Source organism: Balaenoptera borealis, assembly GCF_965194805.1.
Source record: "Balaenoptera borealis genome assembly, chromosome: 20".
NCBI classification, from domain to species: Eukaryota; Metazoa; Chordata; class Mammalia; order Artiodactyla; family Balaenopteridae; genus Balaenoptera; species Balaenoptera borealis.
The window spans coordinates 49,134,447-49,154,229 of NC_138879.1; the positions used below are offsets into that span (position 1 = coordinate 49,134,447).

The following is a 19,783-nucleotide window of genomic DNA, read 5'->3' on the forward strand; positions in this document are numbered from 1 at the left end:
AAAATTAAACTAGAAATCAACAATGAAAATACTGAAAGATAAAACTCATATATTTGGAAAGTTAAAAAAATAAAGAAAACCCTTTAAAATAACTCAGGTGCTGAAGGGGAAATCGCAAAAAACTGACAAAATATTTAGAACTAAGTGACAATGAAAATACTACCTACCAATGTGTGGGATGCAGTTAAAGTGGTACTTAGGGAGAGATGTATAGTTTTAAATGCATTTGTAAAAAAGAAGAAAGATTCAATGTGTAAGCATGCAGGTCAGGATGTTAGAAAAAGAATAGTAGAAAAACAAAACCCAAAGAAAATAGAAGGAAAGAAATAAAAAAGGCAAGAATAAGCTAGTGAAGTAGAAAGCAAAAATAAAAAAAGAATAGAGATAATAGACAAAACCAAAAGCTATCTCTTTGAAAAGATTAATAAACTAAACCCCCAGCAGGGGCTGACTAAGGAAAACAGAGAAAAGATGCAAACAGATACTATTTCCACAATGAAGGAAGGGACAGGACTACAAATAGAAATGAAGTCTTAAGAGAATACCAAAAACAATTTTATATCAATGCATTTGATGGATAATTTTATAGAAAAAAAACAAATTACCAGAAGTGACTCAATAAGGAGTAGAAAACCTAAACATTCACCATTAAAGAACTGAATTGGGGCACTTCCCTGGTGGTGCAATGGTTAAGAATCCACCTGCCAATGCAGGGCACACGGGTTCGAGCCCTGGTCCAGGAAGATCCCACATGCCGCGGAGCAACTAAGCCCGTGCGCCACAACTACTGAGCCCACGCACCTAGAGCCTGTGCTCTGCAACAAGTGAAGCCACCGCAATGAGAAGCCCGTGCACTGCAACAAAGGGTGCCCCCCCGCCCCCTGCTCGCCACAGCTAGAGAAAGACTGCGCAGCAACGAAGACCCAAAGCAGCCAAAAAAAAACAAAAAGAACTGAATTGATAGCCACAGGTATCCTCCCAAAGAAGAACAGCAGGCCCAGAGATTTGTCTGTGAAATCTCACACAAATTTTAGCAAACCTTTAAGGGACAGAAAATTCCTATGGTATACAAACTATTTCAAAGGATGAGATGCTCACCAGCCATTTTACGAGGCTGGAGTAACACCTTGATATCAAAACCTGACAAGGGAAGTACAAGAAAATAAAATAGGCCAGTGTTGCTATTGAACATAGATATGAAACTCTAAATAAAATATCAATAAATTCAGCAGGATATGAAAAAAATAATACATCATAAGCAAGAGGAGTTTTACCCGTGGATTGAAAATATAGCTCAACAGAAATGTAATCCACCAGGTTAACAGATTAAAAACCATATGATTATCTCAGCAGATGCAGAAAAGCATTCGGTAGAATTCAACACTTTCAAAATGTGCTGAATGGATCAGGGGAACAGGCTAAATTTAGCCTTATGGTGAATCCCTTTATAAAGCAACTTTCATCCCATTTATATTTTACGTAAATCCAGATTTTCAAATATTAGTTTTCCTTTTCATAAAGGTTTAATTGCATGTCAGACCCAAATATGTCCAGAAGCTCTGCCCAGTTCTTCTGGAGAACACAAAAAACCCACAAAGAAACAAAAAAGTAATGTGGAACTTGAAGGTAGCTATTTACATTTCCCGTATTTCAGTTGCAGTCAGCTGTACCAGGCAGGTTCTTTGAGTATCCATTTCCCATGGGGTCCCTAAGTAGGATTCCATTTTCCAATTTGAGTGCAGTATCCAATGCCAGGGTTGGGCGGAATGAGGCAGGTCTGACCCAGGGTGACATGAAGCAGGTACCTGCCTTGTGGCCTGGCGTGACCTCAGCCACCTTCCTCATTGACTCCATTTCTGTGGACACCCCTTTCTCATCCTCATTCACGTGTGCAGGTCCAAAGTGAAGACAGTACATGAGCGGATCCCCTTGGCCGGACTGAGCAAGTTGCCCAGCGTCCCTCAGATTGCAAAGGTAAAAGCTGACACTGAGAGGAGGTGGCTTCCTCTTGTAGGCCAGGTCTGGCCTCTGGGGTGGGGGCGGAGGCTCTTCCTGGGTGGGCTCTGCCCTTGGGGAGGGGAAGGCCATTGTCCTCTTGGGCCCTTGACTGCATGGATGCAGTTGGGGGGAGCGGTTGGCGGTTGCCCCCCTTTCCTCTACACCTTGCCCATCTCATCCTCGCTGCTGAGGCTGATCAGGGAACAGGATAATCCGTGGTCTCTGCCCCCAAGTTCACAGCTAGTTCAGGAGACAAGAGAAATGGAGAGACAGGGCTGGAGAATAGAGGAGGAGGGAGGGGAGGGGGCAGCTGGGGAGACTTCACAGCAGAGGACAGTTGGGTTGAGGGATGACCGGGCTTGTTGATCTGACCCCAGGCCCCCTGACCCCCGCAGGTCTTGGCCTCATGCTCTTTTTCTTTGTGGTCAGAGGAGCGCAGGTGCCCTCCATGGACGTGGCCCCTGAGGTGTGTGTTTCTCTCTCCCTGCTTAGGCTTTCTGTGACGACGCAGTGGGGCTGAAATTCAACCCTGTCCTGTACCCCAAGGTGAGGACCCTCCCCCCCTCCCCTTGCTCAGGGCTCTGCCATTTGGCACGGATTTGCACGCCTGTGGCTCTGTGGGAAGTTATCTGCATCTTGGGGGGTTTCGCGGGGTCTCCGTGATAAACCTCCATGTCCCCCCCTCTCCCTGCCCACCCCTTCCCAAACTGATCTGCTGGAAACCTGTCCTCAGCCATGCCTGGGTCCCCAGCCCGCTAGAGTTGGTCCCCAGCTGTGTGGAGGTGGCAGACAGGTAGCAATGTTGCAGCTTCTCAGTCTGGTCGTACCTGCCTGAGGCCAGTGCTGAGCTGGGGATTCTACCTCTAGCTGGGGGGGCTGCTGCAGACCTGGTCAGCCATCAGGAAGGGGGCGAGGGGGGCAGAAGGCAGAACCCCACTAAGAAAGAAAAGGCCAGACCTCGGCTCCCTGTTGCCAACGTTACTACAGGTCTGAGGCCTTACAAGCCTCGGCCGGCCCCTAGTTAATAAACTTGGCTGGTTCTCTGTTAACAGTTTCCTTAGGCTTGGCCTGATCTTGACCCCAGTTCTAATGTCGGGGTGTGGGTGGGGAGAGGAGCGATAATAACGAAACAAACTCCCAAGCCCGCTCAAGAGCAATTATGCTGTGAGAGGACTTAATCACCCACGGACAGTGAATTGCTTTAAATAGGCCATAGGAAGAGACCCAGGGCACTGGCTGCTGCTTTGCGAGCCCGCAGGGCCTGGGGAGAGGCCGTGGAAGCAGGGCAGTGCTTCCGGACATCCACCGTGGGCCGGCTGGGGCTCGCTGGGGCGGGCTGGGGCTCGCTGGGGCGGGCTGGGGCTCGCTGGGGCGGGCTGGCGCTGATTCGGTCCATTCCGAGTCCCAGTTCTGACAGCCAGGAGCCAGGAGGTGAGACGTTTGATGAGGGAAGAGGGGTCCTGTCCCGGCTGGGATACGCAGAACCCCCTGGGATGAAGCCTCATATCTTCACAATTGGGCTTGACACACTAGTCGTCCCCGTGCGGGGGCTGAGCTGATGGCAGGGTCCTCTCCTGCACAGAGGATGTGCCAGAGCCCTCCTCTCAGACACCTCTTTTAACCCCCCGAGCATCTGTAGGCGCTTCCCAGTAAGATGCTGTGCTCCATGGAATATTTTCTATCATTCAGACTGCCCTCCCCTTTATCATTAAAGCTGAATTAGTGAGGTTTAACCCAACATCAGAACCCCATCATAAAGCCCTAACTTAACTACAAGTTTGGCAATTTTTGTTGTCAAATCACAGCCACTGAGAGAACCCGATGACTCTCATTTTTGCATAGTTTTCTCTATAGCTTGGAAAGCCTCCGGCTCTGGTAATAATGGGAGAGCAGCTGTATTTTCATGTTTTCTAGATTGGAAGGACTGCTTCGTCCGGCTGGGATGTTAATCTGGCTGAGATGTGTGTGTGTTTTTACAATTCACAGAGTTTAGAATGTTCCTTGGAAGGTGTCCATGACCGGATGCCTCTTCCCGGGCAGGGCAACTGCTCCAAGCCTTTGACTCATCCCAGGCGGGAGTGGGGGGCGCCCTTTGGTGTCGGGCAGCGCTGTTCTTCCAGGGGGAGTTGAGAAGTGTCCATTTCCTTAGGCAGCTGAGAGCCACACAGAGATATGTTGGGGGTGACAACCTGACATGGGCCACATACTCTGGCCAACAAGTCATGCCTGGTTTGTTCTTCCTGTAGCAAAACGTGTGGTCGAATCCCTCCTTTTTATTGCAGAGACCATCCCAATAGTCCCCAAGTCTTGTCTTTCCTAACAAGCTGGTCCAACTCTGATCTTGTTGCCCGTGTCCTGCTGGACTGCCTGTGTGTCCAGGCCTTGACTGGCATATCTGGAGGGAAATGGAATGGGTGATCCAGAGGTTTGGTCACCACTGGGGGAAGTCCAGGGGCTGGGAACAGCTGAGACCTTTGGAGTTGCATGTTGACCGTGTACTTTGGACTTCACCCTTTCTCTTCCTCCATGTGTGGATGTTTCATATCAGGGGGGCATGTTCTCCAGCAAAATGGGTGCTTCCCCTTCCGCTTGCCTCCTCATTTTGCGTCCAAGTTAATAATCTGATTTCTTCTTCCCACATTTTCCAGGCCTCCCAAATGATCGTGTCCTACGATGAGCATGACGTCAACAACACATTCAAATTTGGGGTCATTTATCAAAAAGCCAGGCAGGTAAGCATCACGAATCCATACCGGTCACTAGATCCTGTGGGTTCTCCCTGGGGACTTTTGTTTTCCCATCCCCCAAGCACAGGAGCCCTGCATTAGGTTCTTAAATACTCTGAACACAGTGACCACATTTCATATATGAATTAGACTGCAGGTGGTAGAATCTTCAAGGTGGGCTGCTGCTCTCAAAAAGGCCTGCAGATCCCTTAAATGGTAATGTAGCTTTTCACGCAGTGAATTCTAATCCTTCCTGGCTCCCTCCGCTTATATTTAACAACGAGCTGTTCGTCACAAGAAAAGTCAGATGGGGTGGAGGGAATGGATGAGCACAGGCTGCTTTCTCCTTGCCCACCACTCTCCTGGCTGGGAATTAGCTTTTGCTCCCCAGACTTGAGTAGTGTCCTGGCATCAGCTGTATGCTCTCTGCCCAGCTCTGTGTTCACTGATGTCACGCTGGTAGCTTGAAATCAGCCACGATGGAAGTATTCACACCATGGAAATGGGCAAACACCAGGGCTTCTGTTTCTTGTCTTTGGAGAGCAGGTTGTTAAAAATGTTACCGGTACACAGCGCTTGTCCTCCTCTATCTCTTGTAGCGCTTACGTGCTGCTTTGGCGTCAGTTGACCAGAATGGTGTTTCTCAAAGTGCGTTCCGTGAGACACTAGTCCAGTGAGGTACTCTGTGAACAGATGAGTTCCAGGGGGGTGGGTGTGGTCAGTTGTGTGGGAACAACTTTAAAGGTTCTAAGAACCCCCAGAGTAGAGAACTCTTTATAACTTTGTTGAACTGTGTTTCCCATACGTATTTGACCACAAACTTCCTATCCTCCTACCATGAACTTTTATTAGCATCCTGAGAAGTGGTCTGCTGAACACACCAGTATTTCCTCATCTGGGTTGTATGGAAGAAGGTTCCACACCTATTTCATCTTTGTATCATCCAAGAGCCTAGCATGGGGTGTTTATATAAATACACTCAATTTTTTGTTATGTGAATGAATGAATGAATGAATAAAAGTTTTGACCCTGTGAGTGGTAGGTTGATAATATCTTTCAATATTATCTGTGTCATCTTTTTTGCGTGACAGTGTCTTTCTCAACTGGATGATAGCTGACTACCTTGTCTGAAGATATTAGACCACAAGAGGCATGTGTTGGCTTAAAAACACTCTAATTAATGAAGGCTTGTGGAGCTGAAAGACCAACACAGATAAATCTTATAATTTAAGGGAATTATTCAAGTAGGCACTATAATTATTTTCACATACTGCATTTTTATTTTGTACAGCTCTGATAATACAGTCCCACTAATTAAAGCTCTTTGCTTGTGAAATTTACCAAAGCAGATCTCATAAGGTGATTACAGTCCAATATTCCAGCAGAGTTATAATTACTGAACATTAACCATCCACCTCTGAGAAGGAGGCTGAAGGAGTCTGTATGTTGTTTATGTACCTGACACCGCTGAGGCAAGGTGGGGTCGCCCAGGCAGATAAAAGTCTTTTCTTAAAATATTTGGATTGTTGTTTTGCAAACCTACATTGGGGGGATTAATATGAACATTTGTTGCATGAAAGCCCTATGCTGGTCTTAGGATATAAATAAGCCCCATCTAACTCTCTGTTTGTCAGACACTTTGCTAAGCCTGTGGAGGATACAGTAATGACTAAGAACATCTCTCCTGAGTCCATGGTCAAGTTCAAGGCCAGTATAAAAATAAAGACAGTAATACCAGGCTGGGTGTAAATCCTAGAGAGAGGTGCACACCCCAGAGCATAAGCTGGATTGTTTTCTCAGGAGAAGATGTGTGTTGCTTGGAAGCAACTATTCTGCCAAACCCTAGCTTCATGACCTGGGGCATACAGCATGCTGGACTAGAGTTGGGATGCCTTCGTGGCATGTGACAGATCAGGCATCGGGAAACCTTTTCTGTAAAGGGCCAGATAGTAAATATTTTAGACTTCACGGGCCATACTGTTTGTGTTGCAACTATTCAACCCTGCCTTTGAAGTTCAAAAGCAGCCATAGACAATACTAAATGAATTGGCCTGGCCACGTTCCAATAAAACTTTATTTATAAAAATAAGCAGTGGGCCCAACTTGGCCCCCAGGCCATAGTTTGCTGACCCCTGCTAGAAAGCAGTGTTTTCCAAATTTTAGACGTTCACAAACCACATCCAAGATCGTGTCATTCTACCCTTACATTTTTTTATTGCACCTATACCACTAACTACTTACTTTTCTTTAAAGTTTTCTTTCACCTTAAATTCAATTTTTAAAGGATATTTTATATCACTACTCTTACTGGGAAATTAGTATCACTTGCATGAAATGAAGGTAATTCTAAAAAGAAATACTGTAAAAAAACAAGATAAAGTTATTGAAATCTAGCTAGATTCTGTTTCTTATTGAAGGCTTAGAACCTGAGGTCGGTTCTTTTTTCTTATAAAGCAGGCATTAAGGAGATGTTAAAGAATCACCTGTTGGAGGCTTCCTCCTTAAAGGGATTGCACAGACTGGAGTGTCTTTGTGTCATCTTCAGCTGTTCATTGCCATCTATGGGTGTTTGCAGAGCCTTCAGCTGTTTGCAGAGCCTGCCACTGTGGGCAGAACCTTTTGATCAGGCAGGGCCACTCAGTGTTTTAAGCCTGTCACGATTGCAGAGCTTGCTACTGTTTTCAGCTTTGCTTTCTATTTTTAAAAAAATGGTGAAACTTTTAATTTTTTGATATTTGTAAATTTACATGCTGTTGTATTAATAAGAAATAATACAGAGAGATCTTGTGTACCCTTTATGCAGTTTCCCCCAAAGGTAATGTCTTATAAAATGATAACACAGTATCACAGTTGGGATACTGATGGTGATAAAATCCACAGATCTTATTCAGATTTCCCCAATTTTACACATACTCATTTGTGGCGTGTCTGTGAATTATATTCCATTGTATGGATATATCACATTTTGTTTATCCATTTGTTAGTCATCGTATATAATTTTATCACACATGTAGGTTCCACAGTCAAGATACAGAAGAGTTCCACCAACACTAGGATCCTGGTGTGGCTCATGCTTTTATAACCATGCTAACCTCCCTCCTGCCTCCACACTCCCTTCCCCGGCTCCAGTCCCTAACCCCTGGCAACCGCTGATCTGTTCTCCAATTTCTAGAACTTTGTCATTTCAAAAATGTTGTATAAAAGGAATCATACAATATATAACCTTTGGGGATTGGCTTTTCTCCACTCAGTGAGATTCATCCAAGTTTCTGAGTGTATCAATGGTTCGTTCCTTTTCATTGCTGAGTAGTGTTCCATGGTATATCTAGATGTACCACAGTCTGTGTAACCATTCACCTATTGAGGGATAGACATCTGGATTGTCTCCAGTTTGGGGCTGTTATGAATAAAGCCACTGTGAACATTTATATACAGGTTTTTTATGTGAGCAGAAGTTTTCATTTCTCTGGGATAAATATTTAGGAGTACCATTGCCTGGTTGTATGGTGATTATATGTTTAGTTTTGTAAGAAACTGCCAAGCTGTTTTCTAGCGTGGTTGTTCCATTTTACATTCCTACCAGCAATGTGTGAGTGATCCATTTTCTCTACATCCTTGCCACCATTTGGTGTGGTTACTATTTTTCATTTTAGCTATTCTGATAGATGTGTAATGAGATCTCATGGTTTTAATTTGCATTTCTCTAACAGCTAATGACATTGAACATCTTTTCTAATTGAACATCCTATTTGCCATTTGTATATCCTCTTGAGTGAAATGACTGTTCATGTCTTTTGACCATTTTCTAATTGGATTTTTTTTTACTGTTGAATTTAAAATTTTTAAATAACAGCTTTATTGAGGTATAACTGACCTACCATACAATTCACAATTGCATGTGATTTATATCTCAATAAAGTGTACAATTTAGTGGTTTGTAGTATGTTCACAGAGTTGTGCAACTATCACCACTAACTTCAGAAAATTTTCACCACCCCTAAAAGAAACTCCATTCCCATGAGCAGTCACTCCCATCATCCTCATACTCTGTAACTCCTGTCAGCCACAAATCTATTTCTGTCTCTATGGATTTGCCTGTTCTGGACATTTCATATAAATGGAATCATATTATGTGGCCTTCAATGTCTAGTTCTTTTACTTAGCATAATGTTTTCAATGTTCATTCATGTTGTGCAATGAATCAGAACTTTATTCTTTTTTATGGATGAATTATATTCCATTGTATGGATATATCACATTTTGTTTATCCATTTGTTAGTTAATAGACATTTTGATTGTTTCTACTTTGGGGCTCTTATGAATAATGCTGTTACTAATATTCGTGTACAAGTTTTTTTGTATGGACTTTTGTTTTCATTTCTCTTGAGTATATTCTTAGGAGTGGAATTGCTGGATCATATGGTAACTCTATGCTTAGTTTTTTGAAGAACTGCCAGGTTATTTTCCAAAGAGATGGCACCATTTTACATTCCCACCAGCAACGTACGTGGGTTTTGATTTTTCCACATCCTCACTGACACGTCTTATTGTCTTTCTTTTTGATTATGGTGTGAGTGGTATCTCATTGTGTGTGTTTTTTTTTGTCTGTTTGTTTGTTTTTGGCTGCACCTCGTGGCACACGGTATCTTAGTTCCCCAACCAGGGATCAAACCCGTGTCCCCTGCATTGGAAGCGTGGAGTCCTAACCACTGGATTGCCAGGGAAGTCCCTCATTGTGGTTTTGATTACTGTTGCGTTTTCAGAGTTCTTTATGTATTTTAGATACTAGTCCTTTAAAGTCAGAAGTCCAACTATTAATTTTTCATTTTTGGATTGGTTTTCGGTATCAAGTCTAAGAATTCTTTGCTTCAGCTTTGCCTTTTGTTTTTGTTTTTAAACTGAGCAGCAGCTCTTGTTCAAATAGAAAGTCCTCCTTAACCAGCCCCCAAAATCCAGCTCTGTTGAGTGAGCCTCTATTAGTCCTTCCTCCCGTGGATGACAGAGCCACTGGATGGCAAATGAGGGGGATGGGGAAAGGAAGAAAGGGACCAGGTATCTGGACAATCACATTCCTTCTCTTGGCAGCAACGAGAAGGCTTATTTTTCTGAACTCCTGTTCCTGATCCTGTTTCTCTTTCAGACCCTGGAGGAAGAGCTGTTTGGGAACAGTGAGGAGAGCCCAGCTTTCAAGGAGTTCTTAGATCTGCTGGGAGACACCATCACGCTGCAGGACTTCAAAGGGTGGGTTTTAGCCAAGTGATGGCTCTGCCCCTATTGATGAGGCCCTAGAGGAAGGGTGAGGGCTGACTGCGGAGTTTCAGGGGGTGGCATGTGAGAGTTAACAACACGCACAAGGAACATGGGATCACTTTTCAGCAAATGATCAACATTCATTGATTGCATCTCGAAGGAATCGCTGGTACAGGGGATAATCCTGAATGACAGATGGTCTGAAAGGCATTGACTTTTGCCCTTAGGATGCACGATGAAATCGTTCCACCTGAGATTTGCCTTCCTAATTACAGTTGGCTCAGACTGAGAGTAAAATGAATCCACCTTCCCTTCCAGGTGAGCAGGTCACTCACCTGCTAGGCATTCCGGAAAGAGGACCCTATGTAGTTTTGGGGGAAATGACCCATTTTAGATAAGACACAAAAAGAATGGTTAATTAAGAGTTGGTGCAAATACCGTAATCCCTCTGGCAGGAATCTATGCAATGGTGTATGGCTCTCTAAGCGGACAGAAAGAATATTGGGGCTATTTCTTGGAAAGCTCTGGCCTTTGATGTTCCTTGACAAAGGCAACACTTGGGGAAGGCCTTCGGACCTGGCCAGCCTGTTCTCTGCTTTGTGGCTGGCACACGGCTGAGCCCTCAGAATTTCCCACCTCAGCAGCCGCATTAACAGGATGTCCTAACGTGTGAACGCACTAGCTCTGTGTCTGGCATGGAGTAGGTGCTTGATTATCACTTATTTCCTCTGCTCCCTTCTCTCCTCCTCTTCCTTCTCCTTTTTCTTTTCTCCTCTTCCTCCCCCTTCAAGGTCATCACTGCTGTCTGGAGCCAGTCACACATGGGTCAAAATCCCATCTCTGCCACTACTTAGCTCTATGACTTTGAACAAGTGACTTAACCTCTGCAAGCCTCAGTTTCCTTGTCTGTAAAAAGGGAGATAAAGGTAGTACTGACCCCAGAAGCTTGCTGGAGAATTGAAATAGATAATGCACGTGGAGCACTTAGGCCAGTGCCACGCAGACAGAGTAAGCACTGGTCGTCATTGTTATTGTTCTTATTATACCACCTTCCATTGGCTCTGAGATGCCATCCTTATAAGATATATCCTGATTTCAGAGAGGTTAAAATGGGAAAAAATGTTCCATCTTGCAACTGATGAAATGAAGTATATTAAAACCAGGAAGGACCCCAGAGGTCATGTAATCCTATCCCTTTATTTTCAAGAGAAAGGAAACTGAGGCCTGGAGAGATTAAGTAATATGCCCAAGGTCATGTGCTGACTTAGTGGCAGAAGCTGGTCTAGAACCTGAATGCACCTAACTCCTGGCCACATGTGTTTTCCGCCATGTGGGGCTGAGCACATTTCTGGCTTGTATTACAGTGCTTGGGGTTGGGGGGACCTGATGTTCAGGATCTGTTTTACTTCATTTTCTTAAAGGAACATGTATCCCACTCTCCTTGCTGAAGAAGATGAGCCACGGCTAGCAGCCATGTTTCTATAAAGGAAGAAGGGGCAGCTCTGAGAAGCCCACCCAGTTCCTTAGTATTTTTTTTTTCCTGCCTGCAAGGAGGTAGCCAGAGAAGGGACCTCCCTGGATACCTCCCAGCTGGGTGCTGCTGTGGTGGGGTCTCCATATCTGGGGCTGGCTGGGTAGAAGTCAAGCATCTGTCCCCTCTTCTCGCTGACTCCGGATACTCCTGTGGGGCTCAGCACCATCCAATAGGATGGACGGCTGCCCTGGCTCTGGGCTGAGGACCTGGACACAGCCTTGCAGAGAGCAAAGGCTTATGCCCAGCCTTGGGGGCACTAGCAGCTGGGACGGCATTTGTCTGGGGTTGTGGATGGACGGATGACCTCTCTTCCCATGGTGTGGAGGGGACACAGCCAAGGCTTGGAATGGAGGTTCTGCCTTTGTCTTTTAAATAGTAATTTACGGTTAGAAGCCAGGGCTCATCTGCTTAGAAGATGAGCCTTATCTGCTTTCCCAGCATCACAGTCTCTCTGCCCTCAACTCTTCCACATCCTCTCATTCTCCTGCCCCCATGTCCTTAGGGAAGGTTGTACCAAGTTGCCCACTTCCCTTCTCTCTCTTTCTCCCTCTTCCCCTGGCACTTTCCCGTTTCCCTGACAGTTTCCGAGGAGGCCTGGATGTGACCCATGGACAGACGGGGGTGGAATCAGTGTACACGATATTCCGGGACAGGGAGATCATGTTTCACGTCTCCACAAAGCTGCCGTTTACCGAGGGAGACACCCAGCAGGTAACCGGGTTCAGGATGGCTTCGGGAGCCTGGGGCGTGTGAGGTGAAAGCCTGCGTCTGGTCTGGTCTCCCTGGAGAACCGAGGCCGCCTTCCCCATTTTCATAATCAAGAAGCCCGTCTGTTCAACTTTGTTCCTCTTATCAAAACCTGAACTACTGTGTTATTCCACCAAGGCCGCAGGTCAGCAGCCTGTGGGGGAGGCGGGACAGGGCTGCTGGTTATCCCACTGTGACTGATGGGGAAACAGTGGTTAAAAGACTGTTTCCCAGGTGATCAGGGGCAGAGCTGTGAGCAAAGCCCAGGTGCCCTGATCGTGTAGGCTGGTGATAAAGAGTACATGATGGGGTCTGCAGGTGGCGGCTTGAAGCCAGCTCTGCCACTGAGGGGTATGTGACTCTGGGCAAGCTGGTAATCTTGTGTCCTCATTTGCCTCATCTGTAAAATGGGGATAACACCACGTACATTAGAGGGCTGTGGTGGGGATCACGTAAGGTTCTGACTGTGGGGCTCAGTACGATGCCTGGCTTGTGACAGGCTTCCTACCTCATGACTGTTCTGTCCAGGCCACTCTTCCTGGCCCAGAGACGTCAAGCTGGTTATTGCATGTGACACCCCCGCACCCCTCTCCAGCTTGTCTAGTCATACAGCCTTACCTCTTAGGACACCTGCTGTGGGCAGGAATCCAGCCTTTTCCTTGACTGGAGAACCCTGGATGAGACCTCTGCTTCCAGTGTATTCCTCCTTTCCCTCTCATTTGCTGCTCCTGACAGCTGCATGTCCCCGGGGAGGACCTGGCTTTTTTTTCTCATTGAGCCCTGAAACCAGCAGCTGGTCCCTGGCTGTGGTCCCATTTGCCCCGTCCCACTCTTTGTACCATTTCAGTCTCCAGGAAGATAAGGAAGGAAGCTAGGCTTTTCACCAAACTCGGACCCATTTGTTTCTGAGCAGGGAACCCAGGAGGGAGCACAGATGTAATATTGTAAACATAGTGCCTGGCTTCTTAGGAAAAAAGGAAATTGGCAAAGGAGACTGCAGTTTGGCTCTAAAATAACTACTGAATGTTCCAGAAACAAATAGGAGTAGGATTCCTTTTGTACCCAAAGTAGGTTTTCTCTCAGTGTTTTACCTTCAGCTCTGTTCCCTCACAGCCTCCCTCACCCACTGCCCCAGCCTAAGACTGAGGGCTGTTCTCTGCCTGGCTTGTTCTCAGTGTCACCTGTTAAGTGGGATGTGCACAGAGCTTGGCTCTCAGCAAGGACTGAATACATGTTAATTTCTCTTCCTAAGAAATGGGATGATGTGTGTGCCCTAAGTGAGACAATTTGTAAAAGTGCCCAGCACAGGGCTTAGTATACAGCAGGTGCTCAGTAAGTGAGAAACTCAGTGGGAAACAGAGCTTGCGTGCAGTAGGTGTTTAATAAAGGAACAAAGTGTAGGTAAGCACCTAGCCTGGATTTGGTATACAAGAGGGCCTTAACATTTGAAATCTTGCGTGGCAACAGCCCAGTATGGTTCCTGGCACACAGTAGGTGCTTGGGGATTGAGATCACCTGTGACAGCACCTGGCAGAGCTTGGGATGCTGAATCAGGGTTGTATTTCTCTCTCTCCCATGACCTCCACCAAGCCAGGTTGCCCCTATTTCTCTGAGCATGGTTCTTCTCCCTTCTGGTGTAGGATGATCTGCCCCCTCCTTCCTGCTCATCCACATTTCCATCAAGTGCTCCCTTCTCTCCCAATCTCCTCTTCCAGGAAGCCCTCTCAGATTGCTACCAGGCCTCTGATTTTGCCCTCTTCTCTGCCCCCATAGTGTCAGGCACTTTGTGGGTAGCGGCTGATTTAGCATTTGCTGGCTGGTGGCTTTGTTAGTGTTCTCAGGTGGCTCCACCTGTGTTTGTGTCTCTCCCAGATCAATTACAAGCTCTCCCAGGGCAAAACCCGGCCTCACTTTTTAACTAGTCTCCGCGAGTCCTGAGTCAGGGCTACGTCTACGTGCTGTAGAGCTCAGTAAGAAGCTTGCCAGCCTCTTCCTGACAACGTAGGCATTTTCCTCATTTTTTTCCTTTTTAGTGGCTTCTAGAGATTGAAAGAAAAAGCTCCTTGGAGAGAGAGGTCTCAGCGTTCCGGGGTTTATGTATAATGATAGAATAATGAGGAATTTCCTATATAGACCTATTCTGTTTTCAGGATGTTCCTAACTGGCTTATAACAATGGAACACTTTTTGATTAGCTCCAGAGAAAGAGACACATTGGGAATGACATTGTGGCCATCATCTTCCAAGAAGAAAACACACCGTTTGTCCCAGATATGATTGCCTCCAACTTCTTACATGCCTACATTGTCGTGCAGGCTGAGAACCCGGGCACGGAGACCCCATCCTACAAGGTAGGGAGAAAGTCCCGTCGGAGGAGGTGCTGGGCCCAGGCACCTCACCACACTTCATGGAATCAGCGATATCGAGCAACACCAGGGCTCAGTGGCTCCTCAGACCATCCTCCAAAATGTGATAGATGTCCCACGAGTTCTCGGGTTTCTGGGGTTTGCGAGCCAGATTCTTGGAGAGCACCTTCTGAGGTCACCTCATCCATCTTGCTGCCTTCAGGTTCACAGCCTCTAACTCAAGGGTTGAGAAGCACCCCATGTCCCTATGTGGAATCTGGTAATGCCATTTGCTAGAGCGAGGCAGAGCCAGAGGAGAGCAGAAAAGAGAAAGTGGAGAGGACTGTCAGGAAAGGGGAGAGGAAGAAGGCGGTAACAAACAAAGGGAAGAAAGGAAAGGGAGAGATGTTCATGGTGAGAAGGGTGGAGAGCAGGGTAGACCCTGGCCACTGGGTGGGCCCCTCTGGTTTAGCCATTCTGGGCAAATGATCTTAATTTGAAGACTCCCAGGGAGGTGGGGTTGTGAGCATCTGGGTCTAAACCTCCTGACCCATTAGTGGGCTTTCACATTGGCTCAGAATCTTCACGGATGTAGATGAGCCTCAGCTGCCCTTATCCTGTCCCCTCCTGATGTCTGTGTCGCCAACCCTCTCCTTTGCTTCCCCATGAGGAACAATTCCAGCCTCTTGGGTAACAGTTTCTCTGTATCACAGTGGTGTTGGGGGGGCATGGGACCCAAGGGAGATAGACCGAGGCAGGGTTTTTAAAGTGGATGTTAGATAGTTTTTGTTATGTATTCCTTGTAGATAAGTGCAAAATGTGGAGTTCCCATGCTTCTTTGTGTTTTCTGGGGAGAGAAGCCATAGCTCAAATTCTCAGAGAACTCCCTGTTACCCACAGTGTTAGGAACCACTCTTGTAAAGGAGAGGGAAAAGGAGCCTGGAAGAGGAAACCATAGGCCTGAAATGTTTCCTATATAATAACTTAGGCCAGTGCTGGTCCCTGGGGTTCATGAGGCCATACCACTTCATAGCCATCTTTACAGAATATCAATTTTGCTTGAATATTTTGGGAAAGAAAAATGATGTTGTATAATTGTTATAGCAGCACACACCCAGGTGTATGAAGTACAAAATTCACATCAGCTTTAAAGCCAAATAGGAGGCTTCCAAAACAAACAAAAAAAACCCCACTCTCTCTTGTTGAGGACAGCTGATTCCTTTATATGCCCACGTTCATCCTCCTCTGTCACTGAGCAGTTTTAGCTGAAAAGTTGGAGAAGCCATGGTTTGGGTGTTTTCCTTCAAGGCTTTCACCAACGGGGACATTCATTTCAAACAACTGGTTGATTAATTTGTTGGTGGAAGCAAGTGTCCTCATTCAGTGCCTACTGTGTGGGCACTTGGAAGTGACATAAAGAACCAGCTTTAGGGAAGGGACAGAAGGGGCTGTGAGTGCAGTTCAGCCACTGGGTCACTCAGACAGCCACCTGGTTCTTTGAACAGCCAGTGGTGGCAGAGACGGATCCTCAGAGTAAAGCTGTGTGATGGGAGGGCTCCCAAGGCCCGCCACGCAGTCATGTATGTCCGTGTGGCTCATCTGCTGGGCCTCTGCTGGCAGAATGAGGCCTCTCGTGGACGTCTAGTATTTGCTTTTAGTTCCTGATAGGAAATGGAGTTCAACTAACTGCCTCTCCACTTTCCAAGAGCTTTTGTAGAGTAGGAAAATACGAAAGAGAAAAATCAGAGACCCAAGAAAGCACCACCCCACCTCCAGCGTTGATGCCAGAAGTCTTTACCAAGTCTCCCCAGCTCTCCCCAGGAGAGCGGGGCTGTCCCTGTGATGTGGGCTCTGCCTGCCAGGCAAACATCGAAGCTGGAGGGCAAGACCTGTGAGTGGGGCTGGGTCGGGGGGCAGAGGGCAGGGAGGGAGATCAGCCCTTCAAGGTGCTCCCCAAAGCTCTGTCCATCCACGGCCCCAGCAGCACCCCGGTGATGGGCAGGCTGAGGAGGACATGGTTAGATCCCTCAGGGGGGTCCAGGTGACACGGGACCTTAGCTGACCCCTGCGGGCTTAGGGGCTATGGCAAAGGAGGGTGAGATTTCCTTGGGGCCTGGGCAGTGCCCCAGGGGGCCCCCACTGGGGAGGACAAACAACAGGGAAGAAGAGGAAGGGGGTGAAGGACAGGGGTGGGAATGTGCAGGAAAGTGTCCCAGACTGAGAGGCTCCGGAATCTGGGGTTCTGGTCCTGGCCCTGCCTCTGACTGCTGTGTGACCTTGGGCCAGTTCCTTCCCTCTCTGGGCTTCTGTTGCCTTCTGTGTGAAATGAGGAAGTTGGAGTAGGCAATCTCTGAGCTCTTTCCAGTTCTGACGTGCTTAGGAGGGGAAGGAGGGGGAGTTGAGAAAGAGGGGTGTGCGTGTGTGGATTAGAAAGTGGTTTGGGAGAACTCTAATATTTCAGGTGTACTTTATTAGGTGCAGGTCAGCAGGGAAAATTAAAAAAAACATTGAGTGACAGTGGTTACCTCTTATTTGATCTGCGTTGGACACTGTGCTAGGCCCTTAAGAGCAGTCTTCTTGAATTCTCCCAAGCCTCTGGCCAGGCAGGCCTCCATTGGCCCTGTTTACAGGGGAGCAAATTGAGGCTGAGAGCTTAAGTTTCTTAAGGCCCGAGGCCACAGAGCCCAGAAACAGTGGAGCCAGGGTCCTGTCCAGGTCTGACTGTGGTCTTCATCACAGAGCTGTCAGAGCAGGTGGGAACTTGTCCCCACGATCTGCGGTGTGCATGAAACATCGCATCGAATTATGTTTCAGATGTGAATTTCATCCCCATCCTGCTAGCTTGGAAGGAAATTACAGCTGAGCCATCGCTAGGACTCTCTCCTCACCCTGTCTGAGCTCATCCTACCCCGACTCCTCAAGTTCTGCAAAGGTGTCGGGAATGTTACGCGAAGCAGACCCCGGAGGCGGTTTCCTGTCCGTGTGCCCTCTTTCCCTCACTACTGGTCTGCTGCTTGAGCAACCTTGTGGTTCTCTAAGGCTTCCAGGCCATGCTTGGACAGACGCGGGGATCTTATGAAGTCTGGAGCCCTCAGAGGCTCCCCGCCTCCCTGGTGTATTCTTATTACTTACACACCCCTGTCTCCTTCCGCTTTCCAGTTCTTGAAGAGTCTCTTCCCCAGAGTCACCTGCTGCCTCTCTCTTTCTAAGCCCTGCCCCCACCCCTGCTGGGAGGCCTTGGCTGGATTTAGAAAACAGGAAGGTGAGGTTGTGTTCAAGCAGCTTCTGCTTTCAGCTCGGCAACCCAACCGTCCCCAAGAGGAGGGAACAACAAAGGCCCAGGTGTTTCGCTGGAAAGGGATCAGGAGAGGGAGCACGTGGGGATAGAGAATAGCCATCAGAGGAAGGATCCTGTCTCCTGCCCGTCTGGCCCGGCTGCTGCAGTGGGCTCGTGGGCGCGTCTGGTTGGGAGACTCGGTTGGATTTAAGAGCTTATCTGCAGCTACTTACCCAGTCAGCACAGACTACTCCAATGCAAGCCTGAGAAGGAGGGGGCATCGGGGTGGGAAGAGGGGAGAGCTGGGCCTGGCCTCTGGCCTCATCCTCGCCAGCAGCCTGTCAGTGGCCTTCCCCCTCCCTCTCCCCCAGTTTTGGCTCCTTGGGTGGAATTCTTGACTTGTGCCACGGGTGCACGGTGGGTGGTGGAGGGGGAACTGTTTAGCAGCTGGAACCAGCCAGAAATCACGTCAGCCAAGCACATACCATTTCCTGACTCTGGGCACTGCCGTGTGGGCCATGAGGACAGTCTTGCACTTGGGGAGAGAGTCATATTGACCAGCCCTCTCCCGCTCCCTTCCCCTGCAGACCCTGGCAGGGCCTTTCCTTGGCCTGGCTCCGAGCTGCCTGCTCACCCGGTCTGGCAGACTCTGCATCTGCCCTACTTCACAGGCTGGGGAGGCTGGCGGCATGCCAGGGCTGGGCTCGCGTCCGCAGCCGCCGGGGAAGGGAGAGGGCAGAGTCTCCAGAGAGGCCTGCAGCCTCGTGGGCTGAGAACAGGTGAAACCAGGGCACCTCCGTGCAGAGAGGGAAGAGGGAGGTGTGGGGCCTGTCCTGAGCCTGGGAGACCCTCACACAGAGCGCCTTGGTGTCCTTCCACCCCCAATTCCCAGGCTGGGCCCTGGTGCTCTGTTAGTTCCAGCCTTGCCCGGCCTGACCGACCCTTTGTGTCTGAGACCAGGGCTCCCAAACACCAGTCCATTGACCACACAGAAGCTCTCCGGTGCGTTTCATAGTTGCAGATTCCTGGCTCCACCCCAAAGCTGCTGATTCAGTAGGTTTGGGGTGGAGCCCATGCAATCGGTATTTATTTTTAAACACTTGAAGTGATTCTGACGTCTGTCCGGGTTTGGGAGTCAGTGTTGTCGGAAAGAACCCCAGAGCAGGGTCGGGGCGCTCTGGATTCTCTGTTCATCTCTGGGGCTGATCTCCTGTGTGCCTTTGAGGCTCCGCGGCTCTGGGCATCTGTTTCCTCATCAGGAATCCAGGGCTAATAATTCTGCCGATGCCTTCTCTGTAGGATTAGCATCCGGTCGAATGAGGTAATGAGATAGCATCTCCTGGGCTCTTGTACTACATTAGAATTAGGGTTCCAGGCTGCTCCTCAGCCCTGTCCAGTCGTCTTGCCAAACTTGCTTCCGGCCTCCAGGAATGCAGATGAGGGTATGGGGATGGCTCCACGCGGTCCAGCCCCACTTCTAGGAACAGTGACTCGGCTGTGCTAATGATGGTTCTTTATTTGTATTCTGGGAAGGGGAGGAAGGAGAAGGGGAGTAAGTCCCCTAGGACCAGGGCTCGGAACTCTCGTCATCCTCAGCTTGGGTCTCCTCCCTCCTGGCCCACACCGAGCCTCTGTGTTTCAGGTCGCAGTCACCGCACGGGAAGACGTGCCTGCCTTCGGCCCACCTCTGCCCAGCCCCCCTGTTTTCCAGAAGGTAAGAAATTCTCCTTTCTGCTCCTCTCATGTCCGAGACTCCAGGTTTCCACGCCTGAGTGCCAGTGGTTGCAGGGGGGCTGAATTGGGCTAGAGCCTTAGGAGAACCTTCAGCAGGGTTGGGGAATCTCCTCACTTGGGGTCTCTCCCCACCTCTCCTTGTGCTGCCAGCCTGGCCCAGCACAGGGCCTTTT

At 48.2% G+C, this 19,783-nt stretch overlaps 1 protein-coding gene across 13 annotated transcripts in view; it reads left to right on the plus strand.

The window, feature by feature from the left end:
• The window catches only part of RAP1GAP2 (RAP1 GTPase activating protein 2), a 215,481-nt gene that overhangs the window by 169,825 nt on the left and 25,873 nt on the right, over nt 1–19,783 (plus strand). For all 13 annotated transcript variants that reach the window (XM_082370628.1, XM_082370634.1, XM_082370633.1 and 10 more), the window contains 7 exons: nt 1,896–1,974; nt 2,491–2,544; nt 4,647–4,730; nt 9,865–9,965; nt 12,090–12,219; nt 14,450–14,605; nt 19,519–19,590. In XM_082370628.1, the coding sequence (XP_082226754.1) occupies nt 1,896–1,974; nt 2,491–2,544; nt 4,647–4,730; nt 9,865–9,965; nt 12,090–12,219; nt 14,450–14,605; nt 19,519–19,590 (676 nt within the window). The remainder of the gene's footprint in view (nt 1–1,895; nt 1,975–2,490; nt 2,545–4,646; nt 4,731–9,864; nt 9,966–12,089; nt 12,220–14,449; nt 14,606–19,518; nt 19,591–19,783) is intronic.